At 44.7% G+C, this 16,030-nt stretch overlaps 1 protein-coding gene across 1 annotated transcript in view; it reads left to right on the forward strand.

The window, feature by feature from the left end:
• Nucleotides 1-1,387: 1,387 nt before the first annotated feature.
• The window catches only part of EMILIN2 (elastin microfibril interfacer 2), a 52,199-nt gene continuing 37,556 nt past the window's right edge, over nt 1,388-16,030 (forward strand). Inside the window, exons 1-2 of the mRNA XM_040479286.1 lie at nt 1,388-1,904; nt 2,448-2,570. Of these exons, the coding sequence (XP_040335220.1) occupies nt 1,771-1,904; nt 2,448-2,570 (257 nt within the window). The 5' untranslated portion in view covers nt 1,388-1,770. The remainder of the gene's footprint in view (nt 1,905-2,447; nt 2,571-16,030) is intronic.

Genomic DNA, 16,030 nt, shown 5'->3' on the forward strand with positions numbered 1-16,030 from the left:
TCTCAGTGGAAAGATGGTCCTCAAACTCTTGGAGTAGACTACAGCTTCTTAAGCCTCCTAGTATAACTTTAATGGAAAAAATAGATTTGACTTCATCAGTTCAACTTACTCTCACATTTGAGAATGACCTGTACTGAAGTTGTGATTGTTAGCTGCTGGTTGTAGACACACATCATTTGTGTGTGTGTGTGTGTGTGTGTGTGTGTGTGTGTGTGACTCTCCTTCATTTCTGTGCTGTTTCTTCCCTTATGACACTCATCAACAAAAATGGTGTTAGGATGGGGAGGAGGGGGAAGTCATAGAAAGATGCAGCCCAGGTAATGCAAGACCACTTTTTATCTCTTTCTGTGATTTTTCCCCTCAGGGTGATTCTTTTGAAGACTTGGATGACTTCAGTCCAATATTTGTCTGATCTTCCATTGAGAAAGTTCATGGAGACACTATGTCCTTACATGGTATAATTTTCTGCTTGGCTCTTGTGAAGTTTCTACTTAGGGAATTTTCTTTCTTCCATTTGCAAATCAAAAGGCCCAACAACATCATCAAAGCCTATTAGAAATAAAATGGACCTAGGGCTTCGTTGAGGGAGCATAGCAAATGTTCATTGTCCATATAACAATTCACAGCCAACAGCAACCTGTTTACTCACAGATACCGTAGTTAGTTTGTGCAGCCCGCAAATAACCTCAATCTAGTGTTTATTATAGCAGGTTAACTCAAATACATCCCTGGAATACAAGCACTTTGGCAGGGATTTTATGTAACATTTTTCTGTGGAGTTGTTTGATCCCCAAAAGAAATGGGCAGACATTAGTGGAACTCAAGAATAGGCAGAAAATACGAAGGTAAGTGAAAAGATGAACGTCTAGCAGTGTTTGAACGGTTAGGAGCAAATGTGACCGTTGTGGAGTAAATGTCTTTAATGTTGACAGAAAAAGAAAGTTCAGAGTAGGACATCAGAAGCAGAGGCTGTGAGATTATCTTTCAAAAATCAGTGTAGCATTTATTAGAGTCTGATGTTGTTGTGAACTGGTGGGGCTGTCCCCTGCTGCCCTGCACGTTGACTTGGAAACTGAAATGGATGCACGAGGCAGAGTTGAGTAAAGAGAAGACCCGTGTTCATTTCCCTGTAAACTCTTGTAATTCCAAATGTGAGGGAATGGCCACGTCTTGCCAGAAGAGGAAACCCGAGTCGGGTTCTCCCAGGGACTGATAAAGATGTCCCTCACTCGCTCCGGGGAGCCGGCACCCGGGCACAACAGGCACGACGCGAGGACTGCCAGACTCGCCGACTGCGGCCACTTCCCCAGGGGCCGGGGCGCGCCTGCTGGAAGGTGGGAGGCGGAGTTGCTCCGCTTCTGGGAAGAGACCAAAGGAATGAGTAATTGGAAATTCTGTAACTTAGACCCTTCTCCTAAACTCTTCAGCCCTTTCACCCCAAACCCCCTGCCGAGAGGCAAGGGCACCAGAGACGGGGAGCCGTGGTGGAGGGAGAGTCACGTTTCGGAGAGGGAAGTGAAATAAAGAGGGCGGCACCCGGGGGGGACCTGTGCGTCATTGAGGGACCGAGGAGAAGCGCGGGCGCACGGGGTGGAAAAGGAGAAGTGGGAGCTAGAAGCCGGAGGGGGCGGCCGCGGAGCGGGGGCGCCGAGGAGCGCCCGAGCCTCCTGCCTTCTCCGGCCGCGCCCCGTCCGCCCGCAGCCTCGCGGCGCTAGCCTTGACCCGCAGCGCTCCGGATCCGGCAGGCGGGGCGCGCTCGCCGCGCGCAGAATGTGGCCGAGGACAAGGCTCTGGCCCCGCGCGCCCTGGCGCTGGGCGTTGGCGCTGCTGACCCTGGGCGGTGCGGGGCTGTGCCATGCCGGCCCTCAGCCCATGCACCCCGCGCGGCCGGGCGCCAGGAACAAGTAAGTGTGCGGTCCTTCTCGCTCCCAGCACTGCGATGCTCCTTCCAAGAGCCCTGGGCCCCCGCCCACCCCCACTCTCCACTAGCAGCCGGCCCGCAAGCTCCATGCCAAAGGCGATGAACAGCAGCCGGGGGGTCCCCCTCGGGCTGCCCCGGCGGCAGCGCCTCCCCCGAGACCGTGCGCTCTACGGCCGGCGCGAGGCGTCCCGGGTAACCTCGCCGGCGCTCCAAGCAGCGCTGCCTCCGGGGCTAACGGGCGCAGAGAGTGTCCCGCAGAGCAGGGCGATCCCAGGAATTACTGAAGCCCTGGGACCGTAGGAGCTTTTCTTTTCCCTGTCTTTTGTCGGCTTAAGGTACACGCTCCCCAAAGGCGCAGCCGCGTACCCTCCTGATGGCCGCTTTGTCGGGCTCCCACCTCTGCAGGGACGGCGGGCTCCCTGACCCTCAATGCGCCCGCTGCCCTATCGGCTTGCCCCGGCTCCCCCAGCCTCATTGTTCTCTGGGTTGACACTGTGTCCTTCTCGCTCTCTCTCCTTCACCCCAGGAACTGGTGCGCCTACATCGTGAACAAGAACGTGAGCTGCTCTGTGCTGGAGGGAAGTGAGAGTTTTATTCAGGCTCAATACAACTGTCCCTGGAACCAGATGCCCTGTCCGTCCGCGCTGGTGTAAGTCGTTGAGCCTAGGAGCTGGCGGAGTGCGCCAGGGCCTGGGCGGTGGGTGGCGTCGGAGCGTTGAGCTCTGGTCCATCCGTAAATCTCTTCCAGAGTGGGAGAAAACTCAGCAGCTGAAAAGTCTGAGCGCTGAGCGGGGTCCCAGGCATGCTGGGGGTATTTTGGAAGCGTGTGTTGCCCTGAGTGTGGAGGATGCGCACAACTTGCGAGCTTGTGATCACCGGGGCATGGGAGGGGTGAACAAAGCTCCCACCCCCACCTCTCTGTTGTTTTTTTTTTTTTTTTCTTTCAATTTTATTACTAACATAAGGCAGCTGGACCTAATTAGATCCATATTGTGTGTTCTGGGGCACACAGAAGGTTCCAAAATGTATACTGCTAAAAACTTTGAAATGTAGGATTAGCTGAGAGCTTTGTTCCATCTCGTGTCCTAAAACAGGCGAGTTTTGCCCAAATGTCCCCATAAAACGGACCTCTTCCAGTGTTGTCGCTCTCTAAACTGAAGTCCCAGCTATAACTTGCTTAAAAGTGAGTTGCTGTATTTTTCATGTTAGATTTGGGGATTCGGCCAAGAGGTCATCAGGAGAAAATAGTCTTCTTGTTGGTGAAAATAATCTTTCTGCTTATAAAGATTTCACCATCTTAAAAAAAAAAAACAAAGAGGAAGCAATGCAATAGAATGCAAATTCTGTTAAATACATCACACTCATTCAATTGTCTTCCGGCAAGCCTTTGTGTTTTTGTGTAAGTTATCAGAGGATAAGCGTTGTGAATCAATGGCTGTTGGGGAACACATGTGATGGTTGCAATTATTTGTTTCCCCCTAAGAATAAGTTGTTTGTCTTAGAGCACAGTTGTCATTACAGCAAAGAATAGCCAGTAGGCGGATCTGTCTTTGGCAAGGCAAAGGGACAGACTGAAACTGGACTCCAGAAAACCTTATTCCAGAAGGCAGTAGATGAGCCTTCAGGCTTGTGGGGTGGAAGTGGTCTCTGGATGGTTCCACTTGGGCTGTGGTGGGAACTGCAAATCGGGAAGGGGTTGTTCCTGTTAGGCCAACAGCAACAACCTAGAAGAGACCCCCACTTTCAAATATAGAGAGAATCAGGCAGAAATGGAATCTCTGGCTCATGACTTGGATTTCTCAGAGAGGTGCAGCACTGTCATATCGCCAGTATCTCTAGGTGGTAATTTGTAGACCTCACAGTCCATGGCCGGCAGTCACTGAAATGAGAATCAAGTAAGATTTTTACGTTGTGGTAGAGACACGAACCAAGTATTCAACACAATTTGAATGGGTTTATTTATTTATTTATTTATTTATTTATTTATTTAATAATGTTGGGTCACGTTTTTTATTCACACTGCCAACTCTTTTTTTTTTTTCAACGTTTATTTATTTTTGGGACAGAGAGAGACAGAGCATGAACGGGGGAGGGGCAGAGAGAGAGGGAGACACAGAATCGGAAACAGGCTCCAGGCTCTGAGCCATCAGTCCAGAGCCTGACGTGGGGCTCGAACTCATGGACTGCGAGATCGTGACCTGGCTGAAGTCGGACGCTTAACCGACTGCGCCACCTAGGCGCCCCTGAACGGGTTTATTTAAAATTAGAATTATTAGTCAGGAATATTTCATTTGTTTTACACAAGAACTACATTTTATGATTTGCTATAATCTTAATACTTCCTTGTGGTGACTCAGATAAATGAATTTTTAATTTGGAGAGGTAATGCTTTTCATTTAAAAGATGTTTTTTCTTTTAAGGTTTCTGAAATTATTTTAGCGCTTGCAAAATCAAATGATGATTTAATTGTTGTATTTGACCATAACTCAGTGAAAAAGATTCTTTGTCGTCAGTGAGGAGCAAATCACCTCCAGATCTCAGGTTAAATGGGAGGCAGTTGGAGCATATTTTCACCACCTACTGGGAAAGACAACAAACACTGCTTTAAGAAATGATAGATGTTTCTGTTGTTTTCCTTTTTAAAAAATTTTTTAAGGTTTTATTTATTTTTGAGACAGAGACAGAGTGTGAGTAGGGGAGGGGCAGAGAGCGAGGGAGACACAGAATCCGAAGCAGGCTCCAGGCTCTGAGCCATCAGCACAGAGCCCGATGTGGGGCCCAAACTCACAAACCATGAAATCACGACCTGAGCTGAAGTCAGCTGCTTAACCGACTGAGCTACCCAGGTGCCCCTGTTTCTGTTGTTTTATTAAATAAAATCAAAATAAGTGACCAGGGTGTTTTGCTTCACTAATAGCAACATTCAAACACAATTCAAGTGTGTTTTTACACTTTAGACACTGCATTGTAAGTGCGAAATTTAAAAAATAAGACAGTTCTAGCTGATCAAGCTGAAAATGTTGAAATTAACTAATTCAGTGTTGACTTTGTTCTGTTTCGTTAGAGCTAGGAAAGGAATGGCTTATCTTATTTTTTAATTACTAAATGTTTCCTAAATTTTTATGATTGGTGGATGATTGAAGTCAAAGCCACTGTATACTTAAAAGGCTGTTTAACATGGAATTTCCTAGGTATTTCAGATAAATCCAGAAGCCCGAGCAACTTCTCTTCTTTCACGGGTGTTGTCAGTAGAGGTCTCCTTAGAACCTGAGATGTATGGAAGTGAAAGTCCTTTGGAAACTAATCCTGCAGTTACTGAGGGATACTTTCCAGTGGTGTTAGAAGTGCAGGGCTGGAGATGTTGGAGCTAGAATGCAGATGGGCAGCTGGTGCTGGCTTAGCGCCTGGGAGTGACAGGTTTGTGCCAGCAAGGCCTTGAGAGAGTTGGGGCAGAGTGGAGTTTCTAGGGATGGTGGAGGGAAAGGAAGAAGAGGAGCCAGGAAGGGGAGAGAGCAAAGCCAAGTCTTTGGAGGAAGAGACCACATCTTAGAGACTTCGGGAGGAGAGATCTGGAGGCTAAGGGGTCCAGTGAGGCCAGTGGCTTTAACTAGCAGGGAGAAATTGCTTCTGCAGAAAGGACAGTTTCAGGTCAGTGGTGGACGGGCATTGTAACTTGTGTGAGGTTAAGAGAGTAGGTCAAGAGGAAACTCAGGTTACAAAAGAATCAAATGTATCTCAAAGGCTTTGGTGGAAAAAGAGAGTTGGGGCACCTGGGTGGCTCAGTCAGTTAAGCGTCTGATTTAGACTCAGGTCATGATCTCACAGCTCGTGAGTTCAAGCCCCACGTCGGGCTCTGTGCTGACAGCTCAGAGCCTGGAGCCTGCTTCGAATTCTGTGTTTCCCTCTCTCTCTGCCCCTCCCCTGCTCATGCTCTCTCTCTCTCTTTCTAAAATAAATAAATATTTTAAAAGATTACAAAAAAGAAGAAGAAGAAAAAGAGAGTTGATAGTAGCCAAGCAGGTGAAGCACACTGCATGTTCTAGGACAGAAGTAGAGAAGCCAAGGGAGACCCCAAATCAGCTGGGAAACAAGAGGTTTTATGGGGAAGTCCATAGAAATAAGGGGAGAACATCTATGCCTGGTCATGACTGAGCCTCTGCAGGCATGTGCATTTCCAAAAGGTTTAGACTTTGTTCCATTTGTATATATGAAGAACCTTCGATTCCAGATTGCAGATTTGGACATCTTTCTGTGACAGTGGGAACAGTGAAGGTTTTTGTATATGTGGGGATTTTGAGTGATCATTTTCCCTGAAACTGTAAAGACACTTCTATGTGTCAAGCACTGCATCAGGGCTTTTTATTCTGTATGAGGTTATTTAATTCTTGCAACAACCCTTCAAGATGAATGCCATGGTCCCCATTTTGCCAATAAGGGTCTTGTCTACAGGTCATGTGATGGTAAATGGCTGAGCTGCCCACAAATCCAGGGCTGCTGGCCTTTGTGGACTGGCCTTTGTCCCCCTAGCAGTGGAAGATGCATTTGTTTGTTTTAGTGTGTACCTTTGGTGGATTGCACTATATTCAGCTATCAAGAACATTTATACCTTCTTTCATGGAAGGCAATTCCCACCTAAAAGTGAGAGCTGTGTGTATGGCTGTGCACTTAAATATCTTTATTGTGGGTTATTTGCTATTATGCATTGGACTATCTCATTTTTCATACTCTTCGTTAGGCTCCAGTTGGTTTCTTCTTTAAATTTTTCCCAGTTTTACTGAGGTGTAATTGACATGCAGCACTGCATAAGTTTAAGGTGTACAGCCTGGTGACTTACATATGTTGTGAAATGGTTGCCACAGTAAGTTCACATCCGTCATCTTCTAGATACAAAAAAAAAGAAAAAAAGGAAGAAATAATTTTTTTCCTTGCAATGCAACCCTTAGGATCTACTCTTAATGGATTTAAACATACTATATAGCAGTGTTAACTACATCGATCATGTTGTATGTTACATCCCTAGGAATTTAGGTTACAACTGGAAGTTTGTACTTTTGACCATCTTCATCCATTTCCCTCTCACCCCACCCTTGCCTCTATTAACCACAAATCTGATTTCTTTTTTCTGTGAGTTTGTGGTGTTTCTAGATTCCACATGTAAGTGAGATCATACAGAATTAGTCTCTCTGACTTACTTCACTAAGCATCATACTCTCAAGGTCCATCCATGTCGCATGGTAGGATTTTCTTTTTTCTATGTTTATTTTATTTTTGAGAAAGAGTGTGTGTGTGTGTGTGTGTGTGTGTGTGTGTGTGTGTGTGTGTGTGCTCGCGCGCTCGCATGCAAGCAGGGGAGAGGCAGAGAGAGGAAGACAGGATCCAAAGCAGGCTCTGCACTGACAGCAGAGAGCCCCATGTGGAGCTTGAACTCACTAATGAGATCATGACCTGAGCCGAAGTCAGATGCTTAATAGACTGAGCCACCCATGTGCCCTGGATTTTTTTTTTCTAATGGCAGAATAGTATTCCATTGTATGTATATATCACAACTTTTTATCCATTCATCTGCTTAGGTTGTTTCCATGTCTTGACTATTGTAGACAATGGTGCTGTGGACGTGGGGAGCAGAGATCTGTTTAACATAGAGTTTTTGTTTCCTTTGCATATATACCAAGAAGTGAAATTGCTGGATCATATGGTACTTTTAATTTTTTGAGGAATCTCCATACTGTTTTCCACAGTGGCTGTACACGTTTACAGTGCACAAGGGGTCCCTTTTCTCCACATCCTCAGCAGCATTTATCTCTTGTCCTTGTGATGTCTTATTTTAATAAAGTATTCAGGGTTGACTTGGGTGAAAATACCACCCCCCCCCAACCCCGGAGCACATTACTGTAATGAGAGCAAGCCCCTTCATCACATCTATTCCATGGGGGCATTATCTCCATTCTACAGAGGGTCACGTAGTTAGGAAGTAGCCCATTCGGGATCCATATCCAGTCATATTTCCAAGCCTTAGGCTCTTCCTCCTGCATACTCCGTGGCCCCTTACTGTCTGGACCCACCCAAGGGTGTGTGAGTGTGATGCCTGCCACAGAGCATGCTGGGACATTGGCACCTCTGGTGAGATGGGAAGGGAAGGATGAGGGTCTGAGGTTTCCTAGATCCCACTATACACAGGCTGGTGGTGTTCGGGAGTACTGCTGGCTAGCAGACAGTGCTATCTTCTCCCTTTGGGCTAGGCATGGTTTCCTTTCATGCAGCATTCATGCTTTGTGGCAGTAGTTTCAGATAGTCCAGAACCTCCCACTCTACTTGCGTCGGTCCAGCTGACTGCTATTAGTATTTGAGGCATTTGGGGGCGTCCTGCTGTGTGGAGCAGCTGCCTTGTAGGTGAGGACATCCGGGCATCCCAGATGTAAGGCAGGATTATTCTCCTGTATTCGCTTTGCTCCCAGCTGAGGGCTGAGGCTCCGTAGGGTGGGGTTTCCTACTCCCTGAGCCCACAAACTGACGGGTTTATCAGCATCTACCCAACCCCACTCCTGCCCTCTTCTTGGGTGTGTTGCGTCTGGGTGGAATTTTTCCTACGAGCTCTTTAAAAGAATCTCATCAGTTGGGGGAGGAACTGGGTGGGACTAACTAGGGGAGCCTGTTCTGCTGTGATAACACAGAAGAAGAATTTTGTGAATTTGTAGCAGGTGTGAGTTCTAAGTGCTGAGTTCCAGAACTCCTCTAATTCTCAGATTCCAAGGGAAGCAGATGGTCATTCAGTTGGAAGAAAAGTTGTCTATTAGGAGGCAATCTCAGCCAGGAAAAGCTCGTAAAAAAAAAAACAACACACACACATACACACACAAAACGCGCGCACACACACAAAGAACACTTAAGGCTGCGAAAATAATGAGGGCTTACATCTTCTAGAGCCAGTCCTATAGTTTCTCTATCTCCCGGAACAGAATTGCATTCAATTGGAAAGCATGCTCTTGGGTGTGTAACTTCAGGGGAATTGGTTTTTCTTCAGCTTTTAAACATCTTGCAATCAATTGGCTGTAAAGAGTTTTTCTCCTTGGTTTTGAGGGTAATTTGAATTGATGAGGGAAGGCTGAGCTAGCCCACGTGCCTGAGGCCTTCACTCGCAATGCCCAGACCCCATGAGCCCAGTACACTTGCCTCCTTCCTTCGGTCGACCTTCCTTCTCATCCTTCCGCGCTGCTTCTGCACTGCTGCCCTGGAATCTTCTGACCTTCCTTTTAAACTTCCTGGTAAATCGGATGCTAGGTTTGTAGAGCCCTTCTACAGTCGTTATTTTATTTTCTTTTCATAAGCTCAGCCAGATTATTTAGGGCAGAGACTGGGGTCTTGGAAAAAGAACTTTATGGTTATGGGCTACGTTTTCCACCTTTCTAATCTTGGAGAAAAGTTAATGGGATTCAAATAGAGGTCACAGTCTTAAGAAAAACAGTTGCTTCTCATTAAACCCTGTTTTGGTCCCCTTAGTTGGTCTTTCTCCACTGATCTATTCCACTGTGTTGGCACTTGGTAAATCAACTAAAATTCTGAAATAGCCAGAAAAGGGGAGGTGAGTGGGAGCAAACATCCCCTGAAGGAGTCCCTCTAGGGGCTGCCTGGTGTGGACAACATGTTCTGGAAGAGGAAATAAAAAACTTGGCTTCTGGCCTGAGCTCTACCACCACTGAGCTGTATGACTTCAGGCAAGTCCTTCAACCTGTCTGAGGTATGTTTTTTGCTTTTAGTTTTGGTTTTTTTTTTTCCATCTCTACGTTACTAGTGGGATACCGTAGCTGACAGAACTTGTTAAAACTGCACTATCATACTCATATAGGGTATACTCAGCAGGAATGTCTCATGAACACGCCTATTCTCATCGTTTGGAGTGTTGTTGCCTCTCAGGTGGACTCATCTTTGAAGGCTTTGAGTTTGAAATCAGTGCTTCTGGACACATTAGAGGCTGAGGTGCTAAAAAATGAAATAATTTCACGGGGCACCTGGCTGGCTCAGTCGGGGGAGCATTGGACCCTTGATCACTGGGTGGTGAGTTCAAGCCCCATGTTGGGATTAGAGCCCATTAATAAAATAAAATCAAGAGAAATAAATTCGGTAAACTAAGATAATTAAGCAAATGAAATGAAATGAAAATCAACTTTTAGACATGAAGCTAATAACTTAGAGATTGCTTTGGAAGGCAGAGCCAGTTATGGTTTCTTTGGGGAATGCACGTAAATGAATACAGTCGATTTAAAGTGAACGTTCCACTTGCCGTGGGCACCGAGTGCTGCTTCTGCAGATGCGTGCCTGCCTGTGGTAGCTCAGCAGAGAGCTAGTTGGGATGTCCCAGGTTTCATGAGCAGTGGGCGAACGCTGCCCATCCTCCCGCCGCCACCTTTCAGCCCGCCACCATGCTGCTCTAACCCTTTGCCTTTAGAAAAAAGCCCTCTTCCTCGGGTTGGTAACAGCAGGATGTTACTCACGTTTACTGAGTGTGAATAATGCAGTAGGTACTACACATGGCAGATCCCAGAGTTTTACATACTGTATTTTAAAACCTAGGGGCACCTGGGTGGCTCAGTCGGTTAAGCATCTGACTCTTGATTTCAGTTCAGGTCGTGATCTCATGGTTTATGAACTTGAGTCCTACATCGGACTCTGTTTTGACAGTGCAGAGCCTGCCTGGGCTTCTCTCTCTCTCTCTCTCTCTCTCTCTCTCTCTCTCTCTCCCCCTCCCCCACCCCTACTCATTCTCTCTCTCTCTCTCTCAAAAATAAATAAACATTAAATTTTTGTAACCTAAAACTGACAGACTATGCCAGTGTTCAGACGACTTACAGACTGTGACCCAAATGTGCTGATTTATTGCTGGTCCAAACACACACTGACGTTTTTACTACTTGGAATTAACTGCTTCTGTCCTTGGTGAAGCAGCCTTCTGGAGTTAAAAATAGCAAAGAACCACTTGATAAGAGGAGGTGAACCTGACTTGTCCTTATAAAGCACAATTTTCCTGGATGGCTCGAGAGAGGAACATAGTAGTTGTCAATGTGACAGCAGTGTATATGTTGGAGGAAAATAATGAAATGATTGAAGTGAAACTCACCCATAAGTTTTCTTCTTTCCTTCCTGTTTTACAGTGGTGATGGGTGCTGGAAAAAAGTAGGGAGAGTTCAAACTCACCAAATCCCTAGTTTGGAAATGCTGTAGAAGCAAACTTTTCTGGGTGTGTTAGAATCCGGCTGTTCTTTTTTTAAAATTTTTTTCCCCTACTTTCCACTAAGAAAATATTAGATTAGGGAATACGCCTAAAAAGTATTTTCTGCAGTGTCAGCCTTTCAGGGCAGTATATTTTACTAGGCGTTTGGTTAAGAGACCAGTGGTTTTAGGTGAAGCCTTCTCAGGCTGACCATTTCGATGAAAGGGAATTTTCTATGCGACCTTCTCACCTGTTTCCTAACATTCCCCATCTTCGTACATATTTGTGATTGTCCGGGGTCTGCTGAATGGGCTTTATTTGGTTGCCTTTTACAGCAATTTGCTCACAGTCCGTTATAAAACAAGGTTCTAGAGATTCCTTCTTGCTGCAACTTGTTTCTCTACAGCTGCCCAGCAGGGATGCTGTTGAAGGATCATGGGATAGGGACCTACATTCTTTTTTTTTTTTTCCCCTAAACTGTAGTCAAAATGCCACTTGTTTTTCTGCTGAGGTTTTCCATGTATCTTGAAAACAGAGCCCCATAGCTGCGGCCATGATTGCAACAGAACCCAGGGCGGGGTGAGTTTCACAATCTAGCGATCGCGGGAGATCTTTTCACCATTAAAGTGTTTCTCTGGCTAGTGTCCGTGTCAACGCAAAAAGCTCTCACGTGCTGGTGGAATGAAGGCTTTGGGCAGGGAGGCAGAGCGGAGCCTCTCTGAGTATTTTGAACATTCCAGAATCTCCAGTCTGGCCAGCTGTCCTGACAGCGTTCAGGTTTGTTTATGCGTCAGGGGGCCTGCTTTTCAGCTGCTTTCCAGGACAACAGCACCAGGTCAGAGCTCTGGCTTGGTCATGATAAACGAGGCACCCTTTTCCCATCCCAACACTCTGCATCATCTTCTGGCAACTCACAAGATATTTGCGAGTCGTTCCGTTGCATTATTGCAAAAACGGCGAGATATAACCCAGATGCCTTGCTCACTGGAGGTGCAGGAGGGAAGGCAGAAACACCATCTATGGCTTGTTTCCTGAACCAAATAGCATGGCACCCTCTAAGCACCTCTTGTCAGAATTGTCACTGAGAAAATAATAATCCCAAAGAGTAGTCATCCCTTGTCATATTTTAGAATGCTAATTTATATCTTTGATGTTTTGTGTGTTATTTAATATAAATGACAATTTGAAGGCTGTTATAAAAAAAGAAAATTGTTTTGACTATCTTCCTTAGTCACCGATCCATACCTTTGAAAGTACAAAAATAAATATTAGGTCTAAACCCCCAACAGATAAAGCAAATGGTTAAAGCAAAAGAGTAATCCAATATGTTAAAAAAAAAAAAAAAACACACTAAAAACTTTAGTTAGATCCTCATTTTGAAACTGTGAAAAAGACAATGCTGTGGTTTTGGTTTCTACTGGTAGAAACTTAGCTTAAATATAGATTTAATTTAATTTATTTTTTTTTTTTAAGCTGAGCTATATTATTAGATAGTCAGGGCAAGACTATCTGGTACTTGATTTCACAGTCCTGAAGAGATTTAAGGCACCCTAATGCAAAAATGCATGTGTGTGTGTGTGTGTGTGTGTGTGTGTATATATATATGTGTGTGTGTATATATATATATAATATATATAAAATATATATTATATAATATATATATGACATATATAATATATATTATATAATATATATTATACAAAACAGCTTTATCGAGGTATGATCTACATACACAAACCATACATGTTTAAAGTTGTGTAATTAAATGTTTTGATACATGTATGCACCCTTAAAGCCAAGATCATAATCAAGACATTGAATATAACCATCTCTCCCAAAAGTTTCCTCATGCCCCTTGGCAATCCTTCCCTCCAGTTTCTCCCCACACACTCCCTAGGCAACTGCTGATCTGCTTTCCATAGATAAGTTTGCATTTTCTAGAGTTTTATGTAAATAGTCATACAGTATGTACTCTTAGGTTAGCCTTTAGCCTTTGTTCACTCCACAATTATGTTGAGGTACATCGTGTTGTACTATGTATCAATAGTTGATTACTTTGTATTGTTGAGTACTATTCCTTTGTATGCGAATACCACCATTTGTATATGGTTTTTGTAGCTGGGGACTTCCTTGTGGCAAAATGGTGTAGAAAATCATTTGTATTGATAGCAAGGTCACTTCTCTGATTTTTCTGAAGGCAAATTAGATGGTAAATATCTAACAAATGAGAGCATAGATAAAACTATAGTGGAGTAAGAAAAACGCATTTCACACTTATAACCCTGGAAAATGTTGGATTTAGGCCACATAATTAACTTAAGCCACTTCGAATTGGCAGAAAACTCAATAGGGTAAAGAAGACTTCTTTGCGGACTCTTGGTTACTCAGTTTCATTAACTAAATATTTTTGTGAAAGGACTATGTGTGGCCCAGGACTAGGCCCCATTGGGACCCAGGAAGGAACCCAACCTCTCTCTTGCCCTCCGGAAGTTCACATCCAGTCAGTGAAATGAGACATAGAGAGAAATAATTATAAAATAAAAGGTAGAAATTAGAATTGCTATACATAAGTACAAATAGCTGAGGATGTTCAGAGGTGGAAGGAATTATTCCCAGCCAGGAGGAATCTGAGAACATGTTTGCAGGTGATGACATCTTAGCAGGGCTTTGAAAGATTGTTCTAGTTGAATATGTGCAGATTTGAGAAGACACCAGCATAAAACAAGAAAACATGGGCTGGGGCCTAGAGGTGGGAAATGAAGGGGCGTCCACAGGCCAGGCTCCTCCCGAGGGCTGAGGGAAGGTGCTGCTCGGGGCTGTTCTCCCTGGCTGGTAGATGGTCACCTTCCTGCCAGTGTCTGTCACATCCTTTCCCTCTGTATGTGTCTCTGTGTCTGAGTTTCCTCTTATACACACACCACTCATTGGATTAGTGAGGCCCATCCCAATGGCCTCATTTTAACTTGATTGCCTGTGTAAAGACCCTATCTTTAAACAAGGTCACATTCTGAGGGACTGGGTAGGGGTGAGGACTCTAACAAATCTTTTTGGAGATGACAATTCAACCTGTAACAGCCAGTGTTAGGAGGTTAGGCTTTATCATTTAGGCAAAGGGGAGTCATGGAAAGTTTTTGTTCTGGGACACCATCAGAACTTTGCTTCCAAATGCTGATCAGGCAATGTGTGCAAAGTAGATTTGAGTGGGGAGAAGGAGGGGTGTGGGCAAGGGGTGGTGGGAAGGGCATTGTCAGGAGACTGGCCACAGTCCCTGTCGGACCTGTGCTGGGTGTGGTGGGGGAAGCAGACCAGGCAATGCAGAGGTTGAGAAGCAGCGGCCCAGTCTAATGGCCAGGTGACCTCTCCTCTGTGTTTAAGTGCAACAGCACTGTGTGGGGGTGAGGATACATAAAGAGCTGTCACTGAGTGATCTGTGTGGTCTGTTGTCAAGGGTATTGATAAAAAGGACCACGTGTTGTGAAGGAAGTCAAGATAGTTCAAGGACTGTCATTTGAAGGTTATGGCAGGATTGCCTTTGTCCCTGGGATAGTCAGCACCTCATTATTCATCACCTGTGGTCAGGAGCCAAATATAATTCTTCACATGGGCCATTGAGACCATTATTATGGAAGGAACCCGTATATATTTTTTAATGTTTTTTAAAATTTATTTGAGAGAGAGAGAGAAAACGAACAAGTGGGGGAGGGGCAGAGACAGAGTGGGGGACAGAGGATCTAAAGCAGGTTCCACATTGACAGCAGAGAGCTGGACATGGGGCTTGAACTCATGAACCATGAAATCATGACCTGAACTAAAAGTCGGATGCTTAACTGCCTGAGCCACGCAAGTGCCCCAAGAAGGAACCCATATTTTTAGTCTTTTTGCAAATTTTTGCCCTATGATAAATTTATATATCCTGCATGTACACGACACACAGAGTGTATGCATTTCATTTATAAGTATTTATTTATTTTGACAGAGAAACAGCATGCATGAGCATGAGTTGGGAAGGGGCAGAGAGAGAGAATCCCAGGCAGACTTCACAGAATCATCATGGAGTCCAACATGAGGCTCGAACCCGTAAACTGTGAGATCATGACCTGAGCCAAAATCAAGAATTGGGTGTTTAACTGACTGAGCCACCGAGGCGCCCCTGTGGCTTGTGTTTTTAAAATGGGAATTGTGAGGGGCGCCTGGGTGGCTCAGTCGGTTAAGCGTCCAACTACGACTCGAGTCACGATCTCGTGGTTTGTGAGTTCGAGCCCTGTATCCGGCTCTGTGCTGACAGCTCAGAGCCTGGAGCTTGCTTTGTATTCTGTGTCTCCTCCTCTCTCTGCCCCTCTCATGCTCATGCTCTGTCTCTGTCCCTCAATAATAAATAAACGTTAAAAAAAATTTAAAAAAGGAATTGTGACACACATATAATCTTGAAAATAATTGTAAATACTGAATGAAAATATAGTGGCTTATAGCTAAAATGAGGATTTGAAATGTGATGGATTCTAGTTAAATCAATCAGGGTAATGATACAATGTAATTTCCTGAACTGGCAGTCTCAATATAACCTTTAAAAGTTTTTTGCCAAGATGTGAGTGTATGTTGACTATCTCTCTGATAGGAGAGGCAGCTTTCCTTCTGTAAGAGTTCATGTTACACGATTGTAAATCAAAATTCAACTTGATTTGCTGACATGAGGCTTAGCGCAAGTGATTCTGTTTTGGTTCTCTTATCTCTCTCTTTTTTTTTTTTTTTAACACAACTATAAAGAATGGTTTGGTGTTACTGGGAAGTTAAAATGACAAAAGGCAGAACTTCATCTTGAGAAAGTTAAATTCTAAAAACATAGGGAAGTATTTTAAAGATTAATTCTGTGGCTTTGAAAATATCCTGCTTGCTTATACATTTTG

This window comes from Herpailurus yagouaroundi, unplaced genomic scaffold (assembly GCF_014898765.1).
Source record: "Herpailurus yagouaroundi ecotype Mexico unplaced genomic scaffold, PumYag 142, whole genome shotgun sequence".
In the NCBI taxonomy this organism is placed as follows: Eukaryota; Metazoa; Chordata; class Mammalia; order Carnivora; family Felidae; genus Herpailurus; species Herpailurus yagouaroundi.